Genomic DNA, 25648 nt, shown 5'->3' with positions numbered 1-25648 from the left:
AAAACCAATTTGTTTATTGCTCTGCTCTCCCCATAATACTAGACTAAAGACCCCCAACAAACTCCCAGCAATTCATATTTAAATGCTAGATTATTGCTCACTACAAACCTTTCTTCTCCAGCTTTCGTCTTCTAAAAGTCAAGACAACGTTACCTCTTTCTGGTTCCTTAGAAAGACTGCCATCTGACTTTGTCAAGCAATGCTCTGATCTGTGAAGAACATTAATGAAATTATGTTCTTAAAACTTATAAACTTATCTTTAATTTAAGCAAACTTATCTTTAATTTTGGAAAAATACTGAATAAGAATCTCAGCAGAAATAAGTTAGCTGGACAAACTTTTACCTCTCTGACAAGCACACGGAGCTTGGCAAATGAGATGCAAACTAATCCAGATCCCATTATGAAAATATTAAGATACTCTGACATAACTAACGAAATGGATGCAAGGAATGAAGATCTGACATGCCTGATACCAGACACTGAAATATTATTTTGCAGCAAAGCATGACTGCCATGCCTTTGTCATGAATGCAGTAAGAATGAGGCTAAGTAGTATATTTTTTATTTAGATTTAGAACTGATAATAGAGTCCACTGGATAAGTTCCTGCAACGAGAAGAGACTTAAAATAGAAATTCCTACTCAAAAGAGCCTGAAACAGTGATGTTGAAAGGGAGTAAGGGGAGGTCAAAGGATGTAAAAGAGAAAGAAACAGAAAAGAAAGAGACAGGATCTACAGTATGGAGAACTAGAAAACCTACAGCAGTTCATCTGAGTTTGTAATCTCCTTCTAAAAAGAAAAACATCCAAGAAAGTAATCAGTCTGTGTTTTTCGCTGTTGATTGTGTTTGTTTTTAATAAACTGGACAATTTACTCAGGGTGCAGTGGTAGCCTGAACATTATGACATCCCTACATTTGAGTCTGGACCTTGTAAATATGCCTTTATAATATACCTATAGTCACAGATTTAAAAAGTCTACATAGCCATACTTTGGTTTCTAGCATATGCACTACGATACTATATTTAACTATATGTTCACATGATATTTTCTTAGAGAAACTTAATTACATTCAGTATACAAGACTTCTCTTCTGAAAATTTAATAGCAAACTGACCTTTGTGACCTCTCCTTTATTTGCAGTGAGTGTTGGAAGGTAAAAAAAAAAATAATTTAAGATTTCATATATAAAGCAGTTTAATGCTGATCTGGAAAACTCACTCAATTTCTCCTTTTGTCATTTCCTTTAGTAGAAAATGATTTGGGGTTAATAATTTTATAATGTGCTGAACTTGGAATTTTGCAGTGCAATTTGCAAAGAGCTGATGATCATAACAACTGAAATCCCAAACAGCTGAGTTCAGACAAGAACATCATGAAACACAGGAGAAAATACTCTTGACATCTTTAACTAGGCAGTCAAAATCATTTCTGAACAGATGCCTAATCTTCAGTGCCATATGTGTAAACTGCATTACCACATCTCTTTGGGAATGCTGTAAAGATACATAAAGATGTCCGGACTGCTCTGATATTACAGTGCTGAACACTACATAATCATCATGAAAAAATCACTAATTCTTTTTTCATTCATGATGAACCACAAATGTGTCCATATGCACAAAAAGTAAATGCATAGAAGCAATATTATTCTCTCTGTATATTGAAGAAGACAAAGTCTTCCATGGGTGATGCAGCTCTAGTTATGGAATAGCTGCCTTACTGCCTAAAACTTATTTTGGAACCAACGTATCTCTCAATTTATATGTTTGTATAAACATATAAATATTATTTAATCTGACTGCTTTAAAAGACGATACTTGAGTTGCTTTCAACATCTGTGAGAACTAAGTATGAAATAAATCTATCAACTACCCTAAGTTTCTTTATATTTAACACCCACCTTAAATTCATGACTTAAACAAATGCATTTCACACTAGCTGCAGTGAAAACGCAATGCAAAATCCACTAATTCTTTAACATCAAAAGGAAGAAAGGAAACGGGGAACTCACATCAAATTCTAGCTGACAGAAAAAGGTTAACTTATTACCACCCTATTTTGATAGCACACAGTTCTTTGACTTAATCTGTGATTTCCACAGTACAACAAAGGAACGATATTCAGTAAGGATGAGCCCTTATTCTAGCTATTTTGATGGTACCAGAGAATGTCAATATGGCCACATATGTATATTCATAAGGGGGGAGCTTTTAATCCGCTCTGAGAGAAAAGGCGACTACAGAATCAATGATAAGTGTATTCTAAACGCAGACGTTAACTACTGAAAGGTGACAAGGATCAAACTCTCTCTTTGTTGGAAATAATCATAAATTCTCCTTTTCCCATGTGGTAGCTACTAAAACTTGCACTAATACCCTGAGGTCACAGGGAGGGTTGAGGGGAGCGAGAGGTGCAAAATCCTCCTAACATTACTGCTTTCTAGTAACAAGTTTTTCACTTCACACATTAGTGGGACAGAAAATCCTTCAACACCAAATCTAAAGTAAGATGAGTAAATCACATACTAAAAAAAACTGATTCAGACCCTTTTTAGTCAAAAAGATGTTAACTAAAAGTACAGATTTTATTAATCTATATAAATATATATCCAGTTCCATAATTAGCTAAAAAGTCTGAACTTTAATGGCATATCTCTAATGCATTTCTGTCATCAGGCATTATTCTCTTCACAGGGTTACATAGAGCAGAACAATTATTAGTTATTTCAGTCCTGAAGAGTTCAAAGCCATTTTTGTACTTATGATAAAACTGAACAGCCAGCCTTCAATTATGAGCATGAAAAACGCACAAGATGCTTGCTTGGGTTTGGGAAATTGTATTTAAAAGTTTATGCTTTTCTCTCTACGAATGCACTGACTCCTTTCGTCCAAAAGAATACCAAGAAGAAAAATAGAATTCTAAAAATTATAGATTTTAAATATTTTGTAAAGCAAAGTGATAACAACTGAGAATTCCAAACTCATCAACACTTAGTCTGTCCCAAGTTACGAAAAGATGTCCTAGCAACAAATGACATACTTCTAGAGTGACACTTAACAGACAGTTTAATGAAGTGCTCTAACTCTCTTATTTAAATTGCAACTTTGTCAGATTAATTTAAATAGTAACTGAGATCCCAACAGTAAAAGAGAAAGCAATTCCTACTAATTAAGGTTCTCTATCAAGTTCATCTACCAGAATGAGGAGTAAGGATTAACTTTCTCAAGGATGCATAGGATTTCTTATAGCTAGAAATTGGTGATTATTCCTGCAGTCACCAGTCGTTCTTCTTTTCCCTTCTCATTCTATTTTTTTTCCCATAGATTTCTTGCTATTTGTTTCTGTGAATACTTTGCTATTGAGCAAAGACCGTAAAGGAAGAGACGGTCATAAAAGGCAGGAGCTTACTCCAAGTTCAAATGTCATCCTGGACTGGAACAAACACTGTGTAATTCAACTATCTGCTAGTATAGCACTTCAACTTTCCTATGATAGTCAACGTAAACATCAGAAAGAAAAAAAAAGCATAAGCTAAGCAACGAGATAACACACACAGTCCTTAAACTATGCCAGTCTGTTGATGAGACTGCGACCCCTGGTGGATTAATGAGAAAAGAAATGAACAAAGAGAAATTTGCCAAAACTTGGCAAAGTTAATTGAAACTGTGGAAGAACATATTAAGAGCAGCAGCAAAGCAAGAGTGAAATATGTTTGAATTAGATGGCAACCCTCACAAATCAGAAACACTGATCTATCAAAAATGGAAATTCTTTCCACAAGAGAAAACTAGCCCATTAATATCTGGTACAGCACAAATGAGAATAAACGCAAAGTTAAAATGGTTTGTCAGAGATGTTACTTTTCATTCAAGAACACTGAAATGCTTCAAGGCAGGAATATCATAAAAACTGTTTCAGGGCAGTTCTTCTCCATTGTGAAGCTGTATCATTTCAGGAGGACTGAAAAAATCAGTATGGAGTAACATACCTTTCAGACAGAAAAGAACTTTCATGAGGAGAACTTAATATTTGACATGTTTGTGCGCTGGCAACAGATGATGAAGCTAGTTGACCCAATTGTAATTTCTCAGCATCAGATAAATTAGAATCAATTAATATGTGACTGTCCACGTATTTCCTTCCAATTCTCGTCCTCAGGACATTCGTCAAGATAACTTGAGGTTGCCTGCCATATATACATAACAGTAAATCACAAATACCACACTAAGATCTAGAGAAAGAAGTTTCATGTTAAATTAATGCATTTTAGAAGGTGGACGATCCCCAAAATCAGCAAACATCATTACTCTTTTCTCAATCTTATGTCAGTTAGAGGCATAAAACAAAATCCCATTATGGAACTTAAAATCCAGAGTAAGCAGATAAACAAAAAAATATACAAGTAAGAATCCAAATGGCAAAAGGCCAGTGAGATAATTTCAACTTAACCAGATACAACTCACACTACATTGCTCCTAATACATCAGTAAAGTAAAATAAAGTTTAATAATTCGTGTCTATCTCTAAGTAGCTTTCAAGCAATAGCTGTATACATTTCTCTCAATTCTGCAGCAAGCAATCTTGATTTTCCTGTGAACAAGAAGCCTCCAGTAAAACAGACTGAACTTTCCCAAGCAATCATTCAGTAGGTTAAAAGTAGCACATACACAAGAAGTTAGCATTAGAGTTTGTTCCCTTCCTCAACTTCCAGGTGACACTGTACAATACAGCAAAAGCAAGGCTCAGAAAAAAATCTTCTAAGTGTTAAAGAGACAATCACAAAAATAAGATCTCTTTCTTTACTGAGATGTAAACCTAATTTTAATCAGAGGCTATATTAAGGACAAGCTGTTGCAGAGGCCTACAGGTGATTTGCAATGATTTATTATTATAAATATGATATAATGGAAGTCTGATGCAAAAGAATATCACAATCTGGATGCAAACTCCAATAAAGGACGTCCCTAAACTGTTCATTATCCAAAGCTCAGAGAGAAATGTCTTTTTCACTGATACTAACTTTAGCCATATGTTTCCTAGACATCTGCAACTGACCACTGACTAAGGAAAAGAGATACTAGACTTGATATGCCTCTCTTCTGATCTTTCTGCCTGTTCTCATATTTTCCTAACTAGTCTGAAACAGCGATAATACATTCCCAACCTTGCCTGATAAAGAAGGTCATTAAATGGAAATGTGTTCTTCTTTTCCCAATAAGTAAAAAGTTAAAAAAACCTATTTTTTGAGAGTCTAATGACTGAAACAGAATGAACTGATCTTGCCAGTACAGGATCACCGACAAGCCAACTGATCAGAAATCTCATTACAGTGCACCTGGCACCATCTCTCTCATAGATTATCGAAAGGAAGTAGATGCAATGGAATTCAATGAAGTCAGATGACATAAGAATGTGAATAAAAATGAACAAGACAGCTGTGATACAACATAGAATACTTTCTCATGAAAAACAACTGCAAGGAAAATGATTTTGTTTAGTGATATAAAGGCAAATACAACATACCTTTTAGACAGAAAAGGGCTGTGGAGAGCAGGGTTTAAAATTTGCCATATCTTTAGGCTGGCAACAGATGATGAGGGTGGTTGATTTGACTGCAGCTTGCCAGCATCAGAAAAATTAGCATCAGTTTTAGGTTGTGCTTGTGTGTATTTTCTTCCTATTTTCGTCCTCAGGACGTTCGTCAAGATAACTTTGGGTTGCCTGCCATGCATATAATAATAAATTAATAATAGGGTGTGGAGAGCTTGTTAAGTCACATGAATGCAACAAAGCTTTTCCATGAGTTTCCTGTCTCTGCATCATATCTTATATCTTTAGTAGTATTGACACCATTTTCCCAGCAATTTACAAAGTAATTCTCTCTGCAGGAAAGGAATCATAACTGCAACTCATATCAGCATATCCTTTCAGGGTTTCTTCTATTATCAATGACTGATTGATCCGTATGTGATTCTGAAGTGGTAAACCTTCCATGCAGGGGCAAGGAAATTTCAGTGCGTATTTCATATTGCAAAATGTCAGAAGTGATGTCATAATGGCCTTATTAACTATTCTGAAAGTACACACTTGAGTATTTTCAGGGTACAACATTAACCACTCATATTGTGGCATCCTGTTTTAAAACCATAAATACTATTGCTTTCCATATCAAAATTCAGAATACAATATTGCTGTAAAATAAAATCAAATAAGATATAGTTGGCAGCTTTGAAGCTTCAACTGATGATGTTTCTTCAATTATCACTTCAGAAATAACATACAATTATGAACTACTAAGTTAATGAAAACTCCCTGTTAAGGTTCTTTTAAACAAGAATTAAATATGTATTAAGGCCAGTAACTTGAACAGTTTTCTTTAAGCTGACAAGTATTACATACCACGGATGATATATCAGCATTCATTCTAGATTGCTGACTACAATTTCAAGCAAGTGAGAATTGGATCCGTTTTATCAGGGCCATTTATAAGAGCACACATACAAGCTCAGGCTCATAAGACTACCAATGTAAGAACTCCCTTCTCTCTTGCAATTTCTTGCCTATTTTAAATTGCTCACCTTCTTTTACAGCTATAGAAAGTATTTTACTGTTCACACAGCTTTTTCATGCTACAGCAATAATTCTTCAGCAAAAGGCTGCTATTGTTCAGTGGGTTAACAACTGTTGTGTCAGTGATGAGCTGCATTCTCATGAACAGAACAGTTATATTGTGCCAGGTGGTAAACAGATCAACTGGCAAGAAAATTACAGAAGAACAGGTATGTCTGAATGTTTTATATATATGGAACTGCTACACTGATAAAATGTGAACAGGGAAGTGTTTCACAAAATCCTTCTGTTTCACTCTTGCATTAGTCGCTGCATGTTGAGATTTCTTTTCCCTTGTTATTTGCCATGTGAACACACAACCTCTCAGCAAACAAAAAGGTCAATAAGCTTCCTATACACAACCTGAAAAACCTACATGTAAACTACGACTGCTGATCAATTTTAGCCAGATCTCTGCATCACTGAACGCCATAATGCAAGTGCACAATGAGCCGCTGCCATCAAGAGCTCTTCCAATGGACCTCCTGAACTAACAGTACAATGTTTTTACAATCACACACTCCATCAGTAAGAGTATTTTGAGCATACAGAAACCACAGTGTTTATTTAACTGTGAATTACATAGATGTACTACTGTACTAGTATGTTAGTAATAGAAATTTTAAAATGAAATAAACAACTTTTTTAAAAATTTATTAATGGTACAAACAATACTTCCCCCTGCATGCCAACGGATTGCAGTGTGGGGCACGAAAACCACTTTGGAGACAACTGCCCTACACAACAGACACAGAACTTAAATAGTTCCAATTCAAAGCTAAGCAATTTCAGCTCAAATGAAGGCAGCTTCTTCCACTCTCTAGGATTCCCTTAGAACTTTCCCAGAGGAAAACTAAATGGCCAAAAAGTATTGTGGCTTTGACTGAGATATAATTAATTTTATTCAGCAGCTCTTATGATGCTGCGTTTCAGATTTCTGATTAAAAACTGTTGGTAACGCACCAATATTTTACTTGTTGTTTAAGTTGCTCAAATAATACTAATGACTCAACCTGAAGAATTTAAAAAAAGGAAAAGTTAAAGCACTCAGATACTAAGAATCTGAACAAAGAAGTGTTTCGTTTTGTACAGGATGACTCCTAACTACTGTAGGAAAAACAATCCAGGGTTTCTGAAGCAAGAGATAAGCTCTTTGATGGCAAAGAGAAGTCATATGTGCGTAATCTTTGGACTCATCAAAAGACTGATCCAAACCACAGGAGTGCTCCTGAATATTTTAGGCAGTCATGAAAAATCAGGTAGGCATCTGCTATTTTACATACACTTGTGCATACTCTGTGTAATAAGACAAAGAATTGTTCTTTTTAAGAACCCTCTGCAGAGTCTGAGCACCTACTTCAAGTATTGTAGATCTAAAAAAGATTTCTTTTATACTCTGAGGCTCAAAATTTTCTTTACAGACATGTTTATCCTACTGACAAACTTGGAAAGTAAATACAGGTCTGAGCAACTTAAGGCGACCAAGATACATAGCTGGTCCCACTGTTCTATTTCCAAGGAGCAAACAACATAACTGATATTCAGTTATCTTTCGAAGGGTGAAATGCTGCAGTTTCCCTAGACTACAGGAAGTTTAAGAACACCAGTGTTTAATAACAACATAGAACCCAATCGTAGCAGCCTAGCAAACCAAACCTGCAAAGTAGTCTTCAGCATAGGAAGCAGGAGACACTTCCAATGGAAATCTATTCCAAATCATAAGTTATAGCTTTTTTTCTGGGCTTCTCAGATGCTCAGAGCTGATATGTTAACCTTGGTATTCAGATCTACACGTCTTTTTTTTTTTTTTTTTTTTGTCCAACTGTAAGATATACTTGAAATAATAGATATAGAAGGAAATGAGAAATATATATGCCTAAGAAATCTGAGAAAATAAGTCTGGTGTCCCAGAAGAGAATAAGCAATGGAAAACTAAGCCAGACAGTTCTTCTATTCCTCTAAGAGGACTTGAAACTACAAATAAAACCCTGAATTACCTAAACAGCATCTTTCCTTCAAATACAACAAAGAAACAGTCAGCAAGGCCTCAGCAATCTGAACACCTGATTCTAAAATCATTTTTCCAATATAAAAAATAAAAAGCTTTTTTTAATTATTACTGTAGAGCTCCATAAAACAATATAAGCGTTACTCTACGGAACATCCCTCTGTCCTCCTAACTACAATCATGATAACAGGGTATTTTTACAGACCTAAACTTTTTTCACATTGTAAAAATGACAGGATTTGCATTTGTGTCTGTTGATCATAACATACCCTAATGATTTTTTTTTCCTAAATTTATCCTGAGTCAGCAAGATGATTAGTCCATACATAAACACCAAATCTTCAGTTTAATCGTATGATCAGGACTTGTAAAGATAACTGAAAAGATTCCAGCTCTCAGGAACTTGGACATCTTGGAAACTAAGATCTGACATCACAGGCTGACTGTTTGCTCGCAGTCCTATCAGATTAGATAGGCTCTTAGCAATTTGGTTCAGTGATTGTTATTACATATAGAGTCACTCATGGTCACTGTTCCCTTCATTTAATGGGCCTTCACATAAAAAAACAAAACAAAACACAACTTTAGAAAAAAGATAGTGTCAGGCTAAAGCATCACTTCTTATATAGCATCAGTTTCTGACTACAGGCAGGTTGTGACTTATCTTCAGAGCTGTACAGTGCTAAACATGTTCAATAGCTTTCCTTTCTAAAGGCGAAACAGCACCTGATCATATTTCTTGAAAAATCATGTCATTAAGATTGAGCATAAAACAAATTGAAGGAAAATTAAGCCAGCCCTTAAGCCAGCTTGCACCTCTGTATACAAAAATTAGCACAGATTCATAAATTATCTGCTAAGCTGTCCACAGCATAATGCAAGCAAACCATGCAAAAGAAATTGCAAAAGAAATTGCAAAAGAAAAAGATGTGAAGCAGAAAAAAAGCAAGCAAAATATGCACCAAAGCCAAGTTCTACTGGCAGATAGAGAAAGGAACATGTGCAACATAAGACTGGAGGCATCTTGTGAAGGAAAACCAAAGCAGCGTATTTTTTATTTCTAATGCAAACACCTATCCTAACCCTTCTTGTCTACTTCAACAGAAGAGAAAAGAATACATTAAAAGATAATGAAAAAGAAAAGGGCAATATGAAAAATGCTACTAGTTGCTCCTCTTGAGTCCTAAATCATTTCACAGGCAAAGAAAAAGGCCCCACAACATTATTCTACCTTACTAAGCACAAGATCAAAAGCTATTATTTGTATCAACTGACAGAAAATGTCTGACCTCTACTGCGCTAGGGAATTGGGCTCCTAAGATCAGCTCCTATCTCAATGATTATGTATGTATATAATCAGTATATACCACTGGTTCTAGTTTGTCCAAATTTGTATTAGAGAGAGATCAAAATCAGACTTGGAAGTTACTGACTTCTTTTTTGAGTAAGTTAATGGCAACTGTCTAGACAATTATCTTCAATGTCTACATTCTTGTACTCGTAAGCCCAAATTTTGTACGAATAAATATTTTAACAGTGGCTTGCCACATGCCATGTGAAGGTTCCCCTTCAAGTCCTGTAATAGCCGAGTTTACAGAACAAAGCCACTTGACAACCTTGCTGTGTATTTATCCATCTGAGCTTCTGCAGTATGTACCCAGCCCACATGGTCCTCGGCCTTAACGAGCCTCAAAGAATAAATCAAATATCAACCATTAATGGGAAATTCACTGCCACGTTCAACTACTACATTATTCAAAGAAAACTTCTGTGTGTTGCCCTTGTCCTCCTACTTCATGGCCTTGACATCTCATCACTTCTTTACAAGTAAATGTTTTAACAGCAAAAGCGCGTGTTGCTTTGCTGGTCCTGAAAGTTACAACCACTTGGATGATTACATCAAGGCAAGGGGGAAACAGTATGTAAATGACTGTCTCAGGGTAGTACTTTATTTCAGTACAAAAAAGACAGGGACCTCTTGGAAAGAGTCCAGCGGAGGGCCACAAAGATGGTGAAGGGCCTGGAGCATCTGTCCTATGAAGAAAGGCTGGGTCTGTTTAGCCTTGAGAAAAGAAGGCTGAGAGGAGACCTGATCCAAGTCTATAAATATCTAAGGTGTGGGGGGCAGAATGGCGAGGCTGGACTCTTTTCAGTGGTGAGTGGAGACAGGACAAGGGGTAACGGCTGGAAACTGCGGCATAGGAAGTTCCGCACAAATGTGCACAAGAACTTCTTTACAGTGAGGTGACGGAGCACTGGAACAGGCTGCCCAGGGAGGTTGTGGAGTCTCCTTCTCTGGAGATGTTCAAGACCTGCCTGGATGCCTACCTGTGCGACCTGCTGTAGGGAACCTGCTTTGGCAGGGCGGTTGGACTCTATGATCTCTGGAAGTCCCTTCCAACCCCTACAATTCTGTATCTGTATTGATTCAGCTGTGATTTATATTATAATTAATGTTTAAAACACCAAGTTGAAAGAATCATACCTTATGAAAGTACTGTTCCTACTCTTCCCCTGTAGAAAACTTAACAGACCAGAACCAGAAACTAGAACTTCAAAACAGCATTCTGTTTAGTCTTTTGTTGTTAGATTTTTAAATTAGTTTTTATTTTCCTCTTGGACAACACAAGAGTAATACAGCTGAGACAAATGGATGCCTCTAAGCTCCATTTCTAGGCAGTGATGGTTACCCTAAAAACCAGGTTATCCCCTTCCTGAAAAAAAGAAAAAAAAAAAGTGGAATGCAACACATGAACAGACCAGCTACATAAGTATGATTACTACCTTTTTGCAAGACGCTAATATCAAGTGACAGTCCTAATCTGTTTTAACACAATCGCAGCAACATGTAAGAGACCAACAGAATATGAAGAGGACTAATGAACTAACCTCCCCCCAAACCATGTTCAGGTATCATAAACAAATCACCTGAGAGTAACTTTTCACAAAGTCCTGAGCTGAGGTGCTCAAATGTAGGAAATTGTGGTTTACAACACGGCTTCCAACCCTCATGGCCCTTTCTCACAGTAGAAGGGATAGAAGCAACAAGCTAGCAAATTTTGCAATTCAGAATTTTAGTTAGGCCATGAGCAAATGTGAGTTTGAGTTTGTGCTAATGCACTCAGCTAGTCTTTTCTGACTAAAATTAGAGAGTCACTAACAATGCCCAAGTAATACCTTAGAGGAAATACAACTCCTTAAATATTTAATATTAGCTCCCATCAATGAGGAAGATTATACTAAAAAAAAAAAAAAAAAAAAAAAAAAAACACGAAGTTTGTTATTAAGACTTATTTCCTACTTTTCAACATAAATGAGAGTCCTCATTAGGAAGAAGAGAGAAACTTTTGCATTAGGAAAATTCTTTGCGTGCTTGACCCTCACTATGTGGGGAGGTCATGGAGCAGGTATCACATTGAGTGCAATCACACAGCATGTGCTGGACAGCTAGGGTACCAGGCCTAACCAGCACAGATTCATGAAACGCAAGTTCTGCTCGACTGATCTCATTTCCTTTTATGAACAGGTGACTTGTCCAGTGGATGAGGGAAAGGCTGCAGATGTAGTCTACCTAGACTTCAGTAAAGCCTTTAACACTGTCTCCCACAGTATTCTCCCAGAGAAACTGGCAGCTCATGGCTTAAACAAGAGTCTGGGTTTAAAAAAAAAAAAAAGAAAAAAACAGCTGGACAGTGGTGGTGAATGGAGTTAAATCCAGCTGGCAACTAGTCACAAGTGCTATTCTCTAAGGGACAGTATTGGAGCTGGTTCTGTTTAATATCTTCATTGATGATGTGGGTGAAGGGACTGAGTACACCCCCACCAAGTTTACATATTACACCAAGTTGGAAGGAAGCACTGATCTGCCTGTAGGGAAGCCACACAGAAGGAACTGGAAAGACTGATGCCACTCATATGAGCTCCAACAAGACCAAGTGCCAGGTCCTACTCTTTGGTCACAGCATCCCCCCATGCAATACTAGAGGGTTGGGGCAGGAGAGTGGCTGGAAAGCTACACAGAAGGGAAGTATCAGAGGGCATGTACGGGAACTGTTAGGTCATGGTCTGAACCAATAATTGAGCACCTGGTGAAGGGGCATGGCCAGCCCTGAGAGCACAAGTGCAAGTAATTCACCTGTGCAACCTTAACCCTATTTAAGGGGTGGCAACCAAAAGGGAAGCATCTCTACTTGGAGACTGCCTTATCTGAGAGTTTCCAGTGAGCCCAGATCCTTGGAAAAGAGTGAACTATTTCTTCTTTATTACTGGATTGTGACCACTACCTTTCTTGAATGATCTGAAGCCGGTTAAAAGCAACTGTACCTGCTGCCACATGTCTTTATAGGGTATCACTTGACAGCCAACTGAATGTGAGCCAGCAGCGTGACCATGTGGCCAAGAAGGCTAAGAGCACTCCAGCTCATATCAGAAATAGTGTAGCCAGCAGGACCAGGAGGCTACACAGCACTGGTGAGGCTGCAGCTGAAGTACTGTGATCAGTTTTGGGCACCCCACTATAAAAAGACATTGAGGCCCTGGAGCACATCCAGAGAAGGGCGAAGTAGGTGAAGGATCTGGATCAAAACTCTTACAAGGAATGGCTAAGGAAAGCGGGATTGCTTAGTCTGGAGGAGGCTCAGAGGAGACCTTACTACTCTCAACAACTACCTGAAAGGAGGTTGTGGTAAGGCAGAGGGCCAACCTCTTCTCCCACTGTATAATCAAAGAATATTAGGATGTTATAATCCCAAAATAAACAAGAGAGTTAGGCAAAGCAGACTATGATAACAAAAGAGAATAAATAGAAGGCTTACCCCTATCCTGGGCTCACTCACAAAACACCAGCAGAGCAGATCTCCAGAAGAGATCCTTCCCCACTGGTAGCCAGCTCTTCAATAGGTCTAGGACAGGTGGAGCCAGCCTCCACCCATTCTGGCAGCACAGGAGAATTGCCTTCACCTGTGCTCCTCTGGCTGACTCATGGCTCGCCTCAGGTGATCAATCAGAGGTTCAGGCCGTGACTCAGCAGTTCCCATACATCCCACATAATTAGGGACAGGGCCAGAAGGAACGTCCTCAATTCTGGTTGGATATTTGTAACAGATCAATGAAAAACATTTTCTGAATTTGTGTAGTATGCTTGGTATGTCTCAAACACGTGCAAGACAAGGTCACTGCCATGACAACAAATCAAAGCTGTGAAACACAATCCTCTGAAATAACAGGACAGTCCTGTTTTATAAAAAAAGAAAAAAAGCCTATTTTCCTGCAGGGAAGTTTTTACTACATATGTATGTATATATGTATAATGTCTGAGAGAAGCTCAGCTGGTTTTTTGTTTGTTTGTTTTTGCTGTCTGCTTTTTGCCTGTTGGAGACTTCAACCCCTGGACAAGCACTCCCACTCATTCTTACTCCATCACTGATGTCAAACATCAACCATTCATAGCAATCAAAACTCAGGAAACTGCAATTAATGTAGCTTTTAAGTTCTTGTACTTCAATGTGAGTCACTTCTTCTGCTGAAGTTACAGTGAAGCATCCTGAGGTAACAAAATAAGTTAAACAGCTACCTCTCTGAATAAACAGGAAAAATTCAAGATTTACATCAAACACAGTTTTTGCCTGCAACATTTGAAGCATCCTGAATGTAAAGACAGGGCCAACTGATGATGCTTCATAGGTCACTAAACCCTGAAATGAGTGTTTCAAGCATTCACGGTCACTAAGCATTCTCATAATCTGGAAACTTCATTTCTAGCAGCCTCTATTGACAATAAATCAGTTATGATCTAGTTAAGTTCTAGTCAGAAAACAAGTCAGAGAGTGGGCATTATTTGCTTATACTTGCCTTATCTGTGGAATAATGGTTGCTTAATTACTATGAATACAATTAATTTTATCATGAAGTCAATATACTTCCTAGCTTACATATATAAACCTACATAGGCAATGAAGTTTTAAACTTTCTTAGGTAAACAGTTATCTAGCTGATGCTTCACAGAAGGTAGTTTTAAATAATCTCAAAGAAATCAACGCATTTGTTTTTGGCAACAGAGCATTAAGCAGCAGCACATTCAGCAGTTCTTTATTCATTTAGGTGTCTTGAACACCTAAAAACAGAGGTGAGATTCCTCTAATTTTGGTTGGGATTTTTTTGTTGTTTTGTTTTTAATAGCAGCCTTTCCCTACTTATCATTATACCTGTTGGGTTTTTGTTTGTTTGTTTTAACAGTTGATGAAGTCTCCTTAATGAATGTGGGCTGCAGAGCAGAGAATGACATTCCAAAGACAGTCTGGAAACCTTAAATAACTAAAATACCTAGGGCTAAAATGATAGTTTACAAAGAGTAACAAGCACCTTTCAAGATTCCATGAAATAATTTCTCTAGTCAACACTGCATTTTCATTCTGATTTTGCAGCCTTGTATTTAAGCAGACAAAAAAAAACATGGTTGTTTCATAATTCAGCATCAATAAATCACTGAAACACGAGTGTCTGAAGATCTGTCAAAACCTTAAAAACCATTTCACATGACCCAATTAACTACAGACCAAAGCTACCCATATTCAATAAAGGTTATTAATTGCAGAACATACAAACAGAATAATTTTGAGATGACTTCATACCCAATTGATTCTTCATCATTAGAGCTGCATCTATCACAGTCCCTTTGCCTTCTTCCTTTTGTAGAAGTGTCTCTGTTGCTGGCACTTAATCGCCACTGAAATAAAACAAACGAAAGTGGAACACTCCAACACACTTCAGTATCACACTGGACATTACATAAGAAAAATGGAGCGAGGCCAGGCGTTGGAACAGTGCAATTGATCAGACGGAGCAGAGACACAAAGAATATGCACAATAATTTTGTAACATATGGGTTTGTTTACTATAAAGCATCTGTGTACTACTGGGCTTATCTTTCTTCATTTTTCATCCAAAATAATACAGTACAATTCAATTACTTTTGTATTTAAGCTATCACTGCTCCAAATGAATACTTAAATAGTAGGTCTGCTCCAGATAACCACAGTTATGTTAGATATCTTCTTATTTAACTCCATGAATTTAATCAAGCAATATTCCATTAAAAAAAAAAAAAAGCACAATTCTGTGAAACAGGAATCTGAAGGCTTCACGCTGGCATAGTATGGCAAAACTCACAAAAACAGTAATTCCTTTTTCCCTCTCAGTTCTCTTACCTTATAGAATGCAATTATATTTTTCCTTTTAAATAAACAAAAGCCCCACCAAAACACACAGCTTTTTCTGCAATTCCAGAAATCTATCTCCTGTCACTACCTTCTACTCTCATCTCACATTAAAACCAAACTCAGGCTTGAAAATGATGCCAGTCAGTCTGAAATCACATAAAGATATCTACAATGCTGTGTAAGCATGCTGTGAAAGGCCATCTGAAAGATTCATGTCCACACCATAAGAATTATCTCTTTTGCAAGAAAGTATGAAGACCAGGCAGCATTTAAAAAGGCCTCAACTGCATGGAAAAGCCTGTTGTATATAGACAGGTAAGAAAAACAAGAAATGGAAAGTAAGACAATATTCAAGAAGTAAGAAGTAATTCTTCAATACATCTAGTCCAATCATTGCTTTTACAGAGGCAGAGAGAAAGACAGAGTTATACACACATTACCTGGCTCAGCAAGAGAGGCTGCTGCTTGTGACTGAAGGTTACATTGCTTCCTGCTTCAAAGCAGGAATGCAACTGGATGTTCTACTTGGTTTATTAGTATAGAACATAATACAGCAAGTCTATACTGCAGAGCAATCACATGTCCAGGCCTACCATAAGAAATGGGTCACACTGTCAGCACTCTTGTAAGTCAAAAGAATCCCTAATTTCCCTCACTAGCCTTCTCTGTAGTGGAGCCTGTTTGACCAGTCCTACGGTTCTGAAAGCAACAAAACTGGCAATAAACTTAAAGCTGCACTAAAGCAGTAAAATACATTTCCAAGATTTGGCATTTTAAAAATATTTAGCACACAAATCTGTTGGAAATTCCCTAAACAATTGCTTCTATACATGACTAAAATGATCAAGATGATCATTTATGCTAATGCAGTTTAAGAACATGTATAGTTTTTTATTCTTACTACTAAAATGAGTTATTCTATTATTATTCTATGAAGCCATGCTGTATTTCACCTATTCCAAAATAATGACCAAAATCCAATGTGAAAGTTACTTCCATAGCATTGTGAGAACAACCTGGATAAGCAACCTGAATATTACCTCCAAGTCAAGGAATCAAAAAGCAATGAACTGAAGAAAAATTGCATATAAACACACTTGCCTTTAAACTCTTGAGTTAAAAGTTAACTTCAGGACCTGAGATTACTAAGGAAACCTGTTGAACTATATCTGAGAACCAACTCTGCTTTTTAATGATTTAGGTTGGTGATACAGTACAGATTTCCCTTTCTGTAGCTCTAATACGTGCAGACACATTTCAGATCTACACGCTTGACCCTTCCATGAAACATGGGTCAGGTACTGATCACACAGGTACAAGGCAGCACTTGGTACTTAAAAGAGCAGAACAAAAAAACCCACACAACTCTCCTGTGCACTTTACACTGCAGAGAACTTCTCTTTACCTCTCTTAAAGGGTAGTCCCAATGCTGAGAGCCTGGGAGCCTTGCCAAAGGGGACTGAACTTGAACATCCTCTGACTTGTTGTTTGGTTTCTTCTTTGGTATACGAAACTGAAAATAGAGGATGTTACATGATAAAACTAAATTATCCACTGGTGCTAGGAGCTGACATACTGCCAGATACAAAGTTTTTATAATCATCAGGTAAAATAAAGTCGCAAACAAAGCACTGACCTGTTACTTTAACTTAGAAGTATTCTCATTGATGTTTCATCATAAATCGCTGTCATTCTATCAGGAGCTGGTTTTAACAGATGAACACCAAGAAAAAAAACTAATCTTATTTCATTAATTTCACAACAACCTCAAACACGTGCCCAAAAGGTGAGACCAAAACCAATCCAATGTTACTCCATTTTCTTGGCTCCCTCTAACTTGCTAATGCTCTAATTTAATCTTCGCATCACAGCTTGAAGAGTGATCAAGAGAAAACAAGACAGCTGAATTACGTATGTTTGCTCTCAGAAAATAAATAAAGAACATCATTTATCCTGTCTTAGTACTAATGTTTTAATATGATTATTTAGCAATAGCATTCTCCAATGTCCTCAAAACACTATTACCTGTTGTCATTACCAACCTTATCAAAATTAAGTATTGAAAATAAAGAATCATACAGTTGTTTGAGTTGGAAAGGAACTTTCAAGGTCATCTAGTCCAACAGCCCTGCAATGAACAGGGACATGTACAGCTACATCAGGTTGCTTAGAGCCCTTCCATCCTGACCTTCAATGTCTCTAGGGATGGGGCATTCACTGCCTCTCTGGGCCATTAGTAATTCTCAGCAATTTGCCAATACAAGAAATAATAATAAGAGAGGTGAGTTACTCTCAAGTTGATTAAACACATTAAACAAACTCAACTAAACATAGAAATGGAAACCTAGACACTTCTCCTGGCACCTTGATGTGCAAAATTACAGGCTACAAACAGGACTAGATTCAAACACATCAGATATGGAATGCAGTGCTAATCTTTCAGTTAAATAAATACATTAGCCCCTCCCCCCCCCAAAAGCAAAAGCTACTCCACATGACAGCTACTGCAAAGTGCACTGTGAACTTTATTTGCAAGCTATCTGACATCCTACTTTGCAAGATGAAATTACAAGTCAGTATTCTAGAAAAGTGTGAGGCCAGCAACTTCATTAACACAGAAGCTTCATTCATTAGCTCTGTATGCAGTCCTTCAGATCATAACTGAAGCATACTGCATTGCCAATGAGATAATTCTTCCATTTTTCCACTTAAATCATAATTACTCTTATCCTTCTCTATCCTTCTTTGAATTACTGTTTTAATTATCAGATCTGAATTTCTATACAGTACCTCAAGCTCCTTTTGATATTCAAACAGTAGTGCCAAATACAATATCACATCATAGAATCACAAGGTTGGAAAGGACCTACAAGATCATCTAGTCATAAAGGTAATAATATAGGCACACATAAGCAATGCTTTTAATAGAAGTATGTCCCGTTTTTTATTAAGAAATTCTGCAATAAGAGGTATTTTGTTGTACGGAGAAATGGCTTATAAACTTTAATATGTCAGGATGTTTTTTTTCAAATCCATGCATTAATGGTGAGGTATTAATTTCTTTAAAAAAAAACCAACATAGAATCCATCAGGAAGGAAAGCAGCAGGCTATAAGATTCCTGACAGCACAGAACTGTATAAAATTTGTGTTTTGCGTAACAGAGCTTCAGACAACTTCTGTAATAATGTAACATTGAGAAAAAGATAAGGTCAGACACAGAACAGAAACAGATGACCCGACAGGGGGACAAAAAGCATAAGATATATTCATCAGCAAGATTTCCACCTCAGTGCACCACATCCTCAAAACGTTTGTACTCATTAAGATGTCAGTTAGGAATAGCTGCAATTAACATACAGGACAAACACAGAGTAAAGAGGTAACCAACAGAAGTCTGAATTTACATTAAGTGCAATGTATGCAAGCTGCTTCAGCTTTCCCTTAACAGAAAGCAAATGAATCAGCACATATATGCACTTTGTAGATTCACCATCTAAATCAGTAGCATTTATCTGCTACACCCACAGAAACAAAAGTCAGAGAATGCATATAAACAATGTGCTGGAAACATTTTATTTCTAAAACACCAGACAGGCCTTACCTGGATCAAATCAGCTGGTGTGCCTACAGTTTGTTTTCACTTGTGCTCCATTGCTAGAAACTACAACTAACATGGATATTTTAAGAGAAAGGACACTAGCATATGGATTCTTACACACATCTCAGTAGATAACCAAAGATTAATCAGTTACACAGCTCATTCACTTGAGTATTATTATTAATATCTAAGAATTGCTCAAGTCTTAATATGGCCTTGAAAAGTACTCAGTTTATGTTAAACATTAACCCTACATTGTATTAACATGTTCAGCAGAATACCTTGCAACTGACTGCTGCTAGCTTAAGCTAGTTCTCAAGAAAGCTGTTCCAACAAAGTGAAAATAGGACCCCTGGAGAGTGACTGGTTACATAAGTACAGCCACAGCATCTCAGGACACCCACATCCTGAAAGCTACCTGTTATAAATTGTAAAAGACTTACACTGACATGACTTGAAGGTGATGGTCTTCTTTCCATGACTTTTTCCACTAGAAAAGAAAAACATATAATTATATTCATACACATACAAAAAATAAGCTTAACAATTTACATTTCATTTATTTGGGAGTAATTAAGATTGCAGCAGTAGGCAGCAAGCAAAAAAACAAACAAAAAACACCCTTTTTCAGGCAGTTAGCACAACATAAGTTCATGAGTAGCCACAATGCAAGAGATGTGCTTCAGCAGGGCTCTGCATTATCAGTGTGTGCGTATGGACTCGTTAACAAAGTTTCCACCAGAGCTTGTCTCGAAGGAAGGTATTTACCCTGAAGCATGTATAGAATTATGTTTCCTGCTCACTACAGCATAAGCAGGTCTTTGATCGTAAAAAGTGCCACAGAAAGATATTTGTAACACTGGAACACTTGTAATAGTAAAGTAATACAATTCAATCTATTAACAGATAACCTTCTTCGTCACTGGAAGAACAGAGCTTCAGAACCACAAGTGTTCCAAGCCATTTCTTCTGTTTACACATACTCTGCATGAGACGCAGAGAGGTCGTAAGCTCTTCAAACCTCACAACCTAACTCAAGAAGCCTAGCTCACCATTTAAGCCTGAATAGTTTTGTTTCCGTCAGCAATTTTTCAGCCCTAAGTTGGACAAGAGCAGTATGTGTAGGCTACATAAGAGGGCCCGGCCATCGCCAAACCCAACGCCATACCCACAACTCCCGGCCGGCCTCCTGCGGGGCTGAAGAACGGCCACTCACAAAGAGCGAGTGGCCGCTCCGCCGTCCTCCCTGGCGGTTTCGCGAACATTGAACTAGGAGGTAACGCAGACACCCGCCCACCGGGGCTGCGGCTCGCTGCCGGGTTCCGTTATACTCCCTCTGAACCCCCCTCACCCCTTAGCGGTTAAAGGGTTCCCGGAGCCCCGCCTACAGAGCAGCACCAAGCGCACGCTGCAGCCCCTCCCCAGCACCAACCGCTGTGCCGCCACCGTCGTTGTTGTTGTTGTTATTGCTGTCGCCGCTACTGCCGTTCGCTAAGGCCCCGCCACTGCCCCCTGCGCAACTCCGCCGGTTACTTCCGGGTAGAGCCCCGCCCGAGCCGGGGGAACCGGCCCCGCCTGCTCAACAACGGCTGCCCCAGCACCGACCCCGCAGGCGGCCCCTCGCAGGCCTGCCCGCCTGCAGCAAGGCTCCGCCATTGGGAGCTGTGGCGGCGCTCGGCTTTAACTTTCTCCCACAGCCCGACTGGGACCTAGAGGGCAAAGCGGGTGTGACTCTTAGTGGCGGCCAGCTCGCGTCTGGCGAATTGATGAGCCACACGAACAGCGGGGCTGTCGAGGAAGCTAGTGCTAAAGGAGGGGAAAGTGTGATCTCTGAGGGAATGCTACGGAAAACGGCTTGTTGCTGTTTGGTTGTTTTCCAGTAATTTCTAACCAAACGAAATGAAGTTTATATTGCTCCTCGTCGACCCCATTTTACTACTGAGACTTTCACCTCCATTTCAGTCAGAATCCTGAAGGTGGATTCATAGTTTAATTACAACTCAATTTGCACTGCCCTACCCTCATGTATCACATATATACTGCCAGAACTTCCACGGCCCATATCATACCATATCTTAGAATGGCCTAGGTTGAAAAGGACCACAATGACCATCTGGTTTCAACCCCCCTGTTATGTGCAGGGTCACCAACCAGCAGCCCAGGCTGCCCAGAGCCACATCCAGCCTGGCCTTGAATGCCTCCAGGGATGGGGCATCCACAGCCTCCTTGGGCAACCTGTTCAGTGCGTCACCACCTCTGTGTGAAAAACTTCCTCCTAATATCTAACCTAAACCTCCCTTGTCTCAGTTTAAAACCATTCCCTCTTGTCCTATCACTACCCACCTTCATAAATAGCCATTCCATTTACTGTTTATATGCTGCATTCAAGTACTGGAAGGCCACGATGAGGTCTTCCCAGGGCTTTCTCCGAGCTAAACAAGCTCAGTTCCCTCAACCTTTCCTCATAGAAGAAGTTCTTCAGTACTTTGATCATCTTAGTGGCCCTTCTCTGGTCCCTCTATAAGAGCTTCATATCCTTGTGCTGGGGACCCTAGGCCAGGACGCAGTACTCCAGATGGTGCCTCGCAAGAGCCAAGTAGAGGGGGGGGGGCAATCACCTCCCTCTCCCTGCTGGCCACACCTTTGTGCTGAAATCTAAAAACTTCTGCAGCTGAGTAGGCTGGCTCCAGCTCAGCATGCAGTGGAGTAACAAGCTCAGCTGATGCAATGGTTTCCAGCTGGTGGCCTTGGAAATCCTTATAAAGACAAAGATCTTTTTCTTCTTCCTAAGGTGGCTTTAGAACTGTAAGTTTGATGTGTGGTTTTCTGAAGTAATACCAACTGTTTTCACTACTTATTGACATAATACTTTAATATCAAGTAGTAGAAAGCTCTGCAAAGCTTGTCTTATTAATTGTCACATGTAAAAGAAACTTCTGTTCAGGTGTAAAATACAAACACAAGATGTTAGAGTGGAACTACCTGAAACTAGAGATGACCTTAGTTGGTAGCAAATGATATATTTCATAGATGTATTTAAGACTAATATACATAAAGCAATGGAACCTGAACTAATGTGGAGCTTATTTTCTTTGTACAGAGAAATTGCCTACGGTCCCAGAGTCAGAAAGATTTTCATCTGTGATGATGGCAGACTTTACAGGAGAACATATGGTAGGTAATGTTGGGTCTTGCTATAATAAACTGTTAAATAGCAAATCTCCTGAAGAGTAATGCTTATGTGATTTATACTTCAGTGATGTTTATAATGTGGTAAGTGATGTGTAAATGCTAACTAAGTTTACAGGTGAAATATGTTAAAAATCACACAATCACCAAGATTGGAAAAGATGATCATCCAATCAGACCATCCATCTACCACAAATATTCACAGTTACACCATGTCCCTTAGTACCACATGTGTTTCTTGAACACCTCCAGGGTCAGTGACTCAACCACCTCCCTGAGCAGCCCATTCCTTATCTTTCAATATGAGCAGAAAAAAAGTAAGGGAAGGAAGAGGAAAGGGTGTGTTTGTTATGTCTGTTTCTCCCCAACAGTATTTTTTTTTTTTTTTATAATCAAAACAGTGGTTGTAAAGTCAGCTAGAATACACACCCTTGAATACTGTTTGTATATAGAAATGTAGCACAAGCAGTTGAAACTGATTTAGGATACAGACTTACAAAAAAGAAAGAAATATATTATGCAACTGTTTCAAAAATAACGACTGCTGATTTTTAATCCTACACATGGCATTGCAGGTATAAAATCTGTCCTCCAAGCTAGTTTATGCTCTGAAGTGCTGTTCATTAATACTTACTCCTTGCTACTACTAGTTGGTACTAACTTGCTAATCATAATGTGCTGGAAAACTGCAGACTCATTTTTTTAAGGATGAGAAAAAAGAGACAATTGTTGGATAGCATGATAGTCTGTGAGGAAACTGCACTTACCTTTTCCTGTTTGTTGTAGAATGCTTTCTCTGCACTTTACTCAAAGGGAAAATGGGCATGCTGTTCCTAGCATAATTGTTGTCAACTGATCACACAGTTTGAAAAATCATATGATGGTCTCCATTTTCAGCTGTAGTAACCTTGTGGGGAAAATTGAGGCATGGACTCCTTTCTCCTTATTCCCAGATCACACTAGTTAATTCTGTCATTTCACATTGTGGAAATTATAGAACAAGTAATTGTTCTAGAAATTCAATTGTTCAAGAAATTATAGAACAAGTGCTTACAAAGGAAGGGTTTGTATCAGTGTACTGCTGCTGCAAAAGGAATCTGGCTTTTGAGCAGGTTTACCAAAAGCAATGAATGCTTTGTGTGTAACCACATGTAAATACTGATTACACTACAGCATGCTTTATGTAACTGTTGTATGGTGGTCTATTATTACATTATTATAATTTTCTTCATTTGCAGTGGTTACAAACAGGACATGAACTAAGCTTGAGGACACTAGTAGAGGGTTCAGATTATCAAGAGGAACTGAAGTATGATTTTAATGAAAAAGGGGAACTGAGGCATCTGGATACGAATGAATCCTTTGTTTTCAATTACTACAAAAACACCCATGAGAAGAATCATAAACGCTATCAAGTTTTAGGACATATGATTACCCAGTATGTTTATGAGCTCCTGGAAAGAGTCTGCGCACTGCAAAAAGTTTATATTCCTTCTGATGCTACAGAGGATGAACCAAGAAGTTTCTTTTTTATGAGTGAGAAAGCACTGACAAGTTCTTCTAGCATAATTGTCCTTCTTCAGGACCGTGGAGTTTCTCGTGCTGGCCAGTGGGGACACAAGACAATCATCAGTGAGGGGCTGTACCATGGAACACAAATACCGTTCATCAAAATGGCCCTTCAAAGCCACGGGGGAGTGATTGTACTGAATCCCAATGACAATCTCATTGACTTGAAGACTGAAAGGGAGAAGCTAAGCTATTCTACCAGAGAAGAATCACTGACTTCTATGCATTCCTGCCAGTGGATCACCAAGCGATGCAGCAGTAGCCCTGAGGAGCATACCATATATGTATGGGATCATTTCATTTCTAAAAGTGCAGCCAAGAATGTGGCTTTCATTGCCCATGGCTATGGTGGTTTGGTGTTCATTGATCTGCTCGTGCAGAGAAAATGGGAAGTGATGAATAAAGTGTTTTCTGTGGCATTCATCGATTCCATGCACAATATACAGCATCAGGCTAGAAATGACCTGCAGATACAATGGTGGATACAGAAACACTGCCGTGAATGGGTATCAAACAATAAGCCTTTAGGTAAAGCTGTAGGCTCCCTTGTCAAAGTGAATTGTCCAACTGTCTCTGCTGGAACTGAAAAGTATAGCTTAGCACCTTCCTACTGCTTGCGTTCCATCTTTAAGTACCTGAACAGCACCCTGAAAGCCAAGACCACCACGGCCTTTACACGTTCACCTATTGCAACCCGAAGCAGCAAAAGTTGGTAAATCAAGGTACACTGACTTGGGTTTTGATAGTAATCTCTTTTTTTCCATAACCATCCCTGCAGCTAAGATCCTTCACTATGGAGAGACTTACAGTTTTAAGTTTGAAGACACTTGTATTTTTGTGTTTCTCAAAAATGAAGTTAACCATGAGGAAAAAAATGCGTTCTTGAAAGCTTTAGGTCATATCCCTTCAGCTAGCTGTGACATTTAAAGCTGCACAAAATAAAGATGTTAACATATATCAACACTTGTCTGTACAATCTTTTAAATTGTACTTTCTATGGTGACAGCTTTGTAGTTGGACTAAATGATCAACAAAACTCTAATTTCTTAAGTGCATAAAAGGACAATTCTGGAATACACAAAGTATGCAAATGTGCAATTTTAAATCCAACTAAATCAGTGAGGCTACACAGAGTGACTTGCTGGGGTTATAAAATGTTAGCAACCTACAGTTATTGAACTGATACAAGAGAATGATGTAGCCGTTTCCTCTCAGCTGTTTTATCTTTTATAGAAGTGGGAAACAAGTGTCCACATGAAAGGCTTGCAAATTATTAAAGGAAAAGGCCAAATAGTCTTTAAAGAATATGTAAAAGAAAAAGCTATTCTGAATTTCCAGTTTAATTGTGTGGGAATTAAAAGTACCCCATGTCTGCAAAAGAGCTCTGAAGGCTGACGGTGCCTTGCCCTACATCTTCAGATCCCATCTTATTAAGAAAAAAATAATTGCTGA

The 25648-nt window shown here is 38.4% G+C and overlaps 2 protein-coding genes across 2 annotated transcripts in view; one reads left to right on the top strand and one right to left on the bottom strand.

Annotated features, from left to right (window-relative positions):
• SENP7 (SUMO specific peptidase 7) overlaps positions 1–19917 on the bottom strand; it is a gene marked incomplete at both ends in the record, with an annotated part of 40160 nt that extends 20243 nt beyond the window's left edge. Inside the window, 6 exons of the mRNA XM_079549387.1 lie at positions 109–209; positions 3994–4191; positions 5529–5726; positions 15252–15346; positions 17245–17352; positions 19882–19917. Coding sequence (XP_079405513.1) covers positions 109–209; positions 3994–4191; positions 5529–5726; positions 15252–15346; positions 17245–17352; positions 19882–19917 — 736 coding nt within the window. The remainder of the gene's footprint in view (positions 1–108; positions 210–3993; positions 4192–5528; positions 5727–15251; positions 15347–17244; positions 17353–19881) is intronic.
• Positions 19918–20426: 509 nt separating this feature from the next.
• LOC306958333 (putative protein ARB2BP) lies at positions 20427–24912 on the top strand (the record flags this gene model as incomplete). Its single annotated transcript, XM_079549835.1, has 4 exons — positions 20427–20444; positions 20797–21259; positions 22539–22612; positions 23866–24912. The coding sequence occupies 4 exons, from the start codon at positions 20427–20429 to the stop codon at positions 24910–24912; spliced, it is 1602 nt and encodes a 533-aa protein (XP_079405961.1).
• Positions 24913–25648: the final 736 nt, after the last annotated feature.

This window comes from Tetrao urogallus, assembly GCF_951394365.1.
Source record: "Tetrao urogallus genome assembly, chromosome: 1".
Taxonomy (NCBI): Eukaryota; Metazoa; Chordata; class Aves; order Galliformes; family Phasianidae; genus Tetrao; species Tetrao urogallus.
This window is presented reverse-complemented; position numbering and strand designations above follow the sequence as displayed.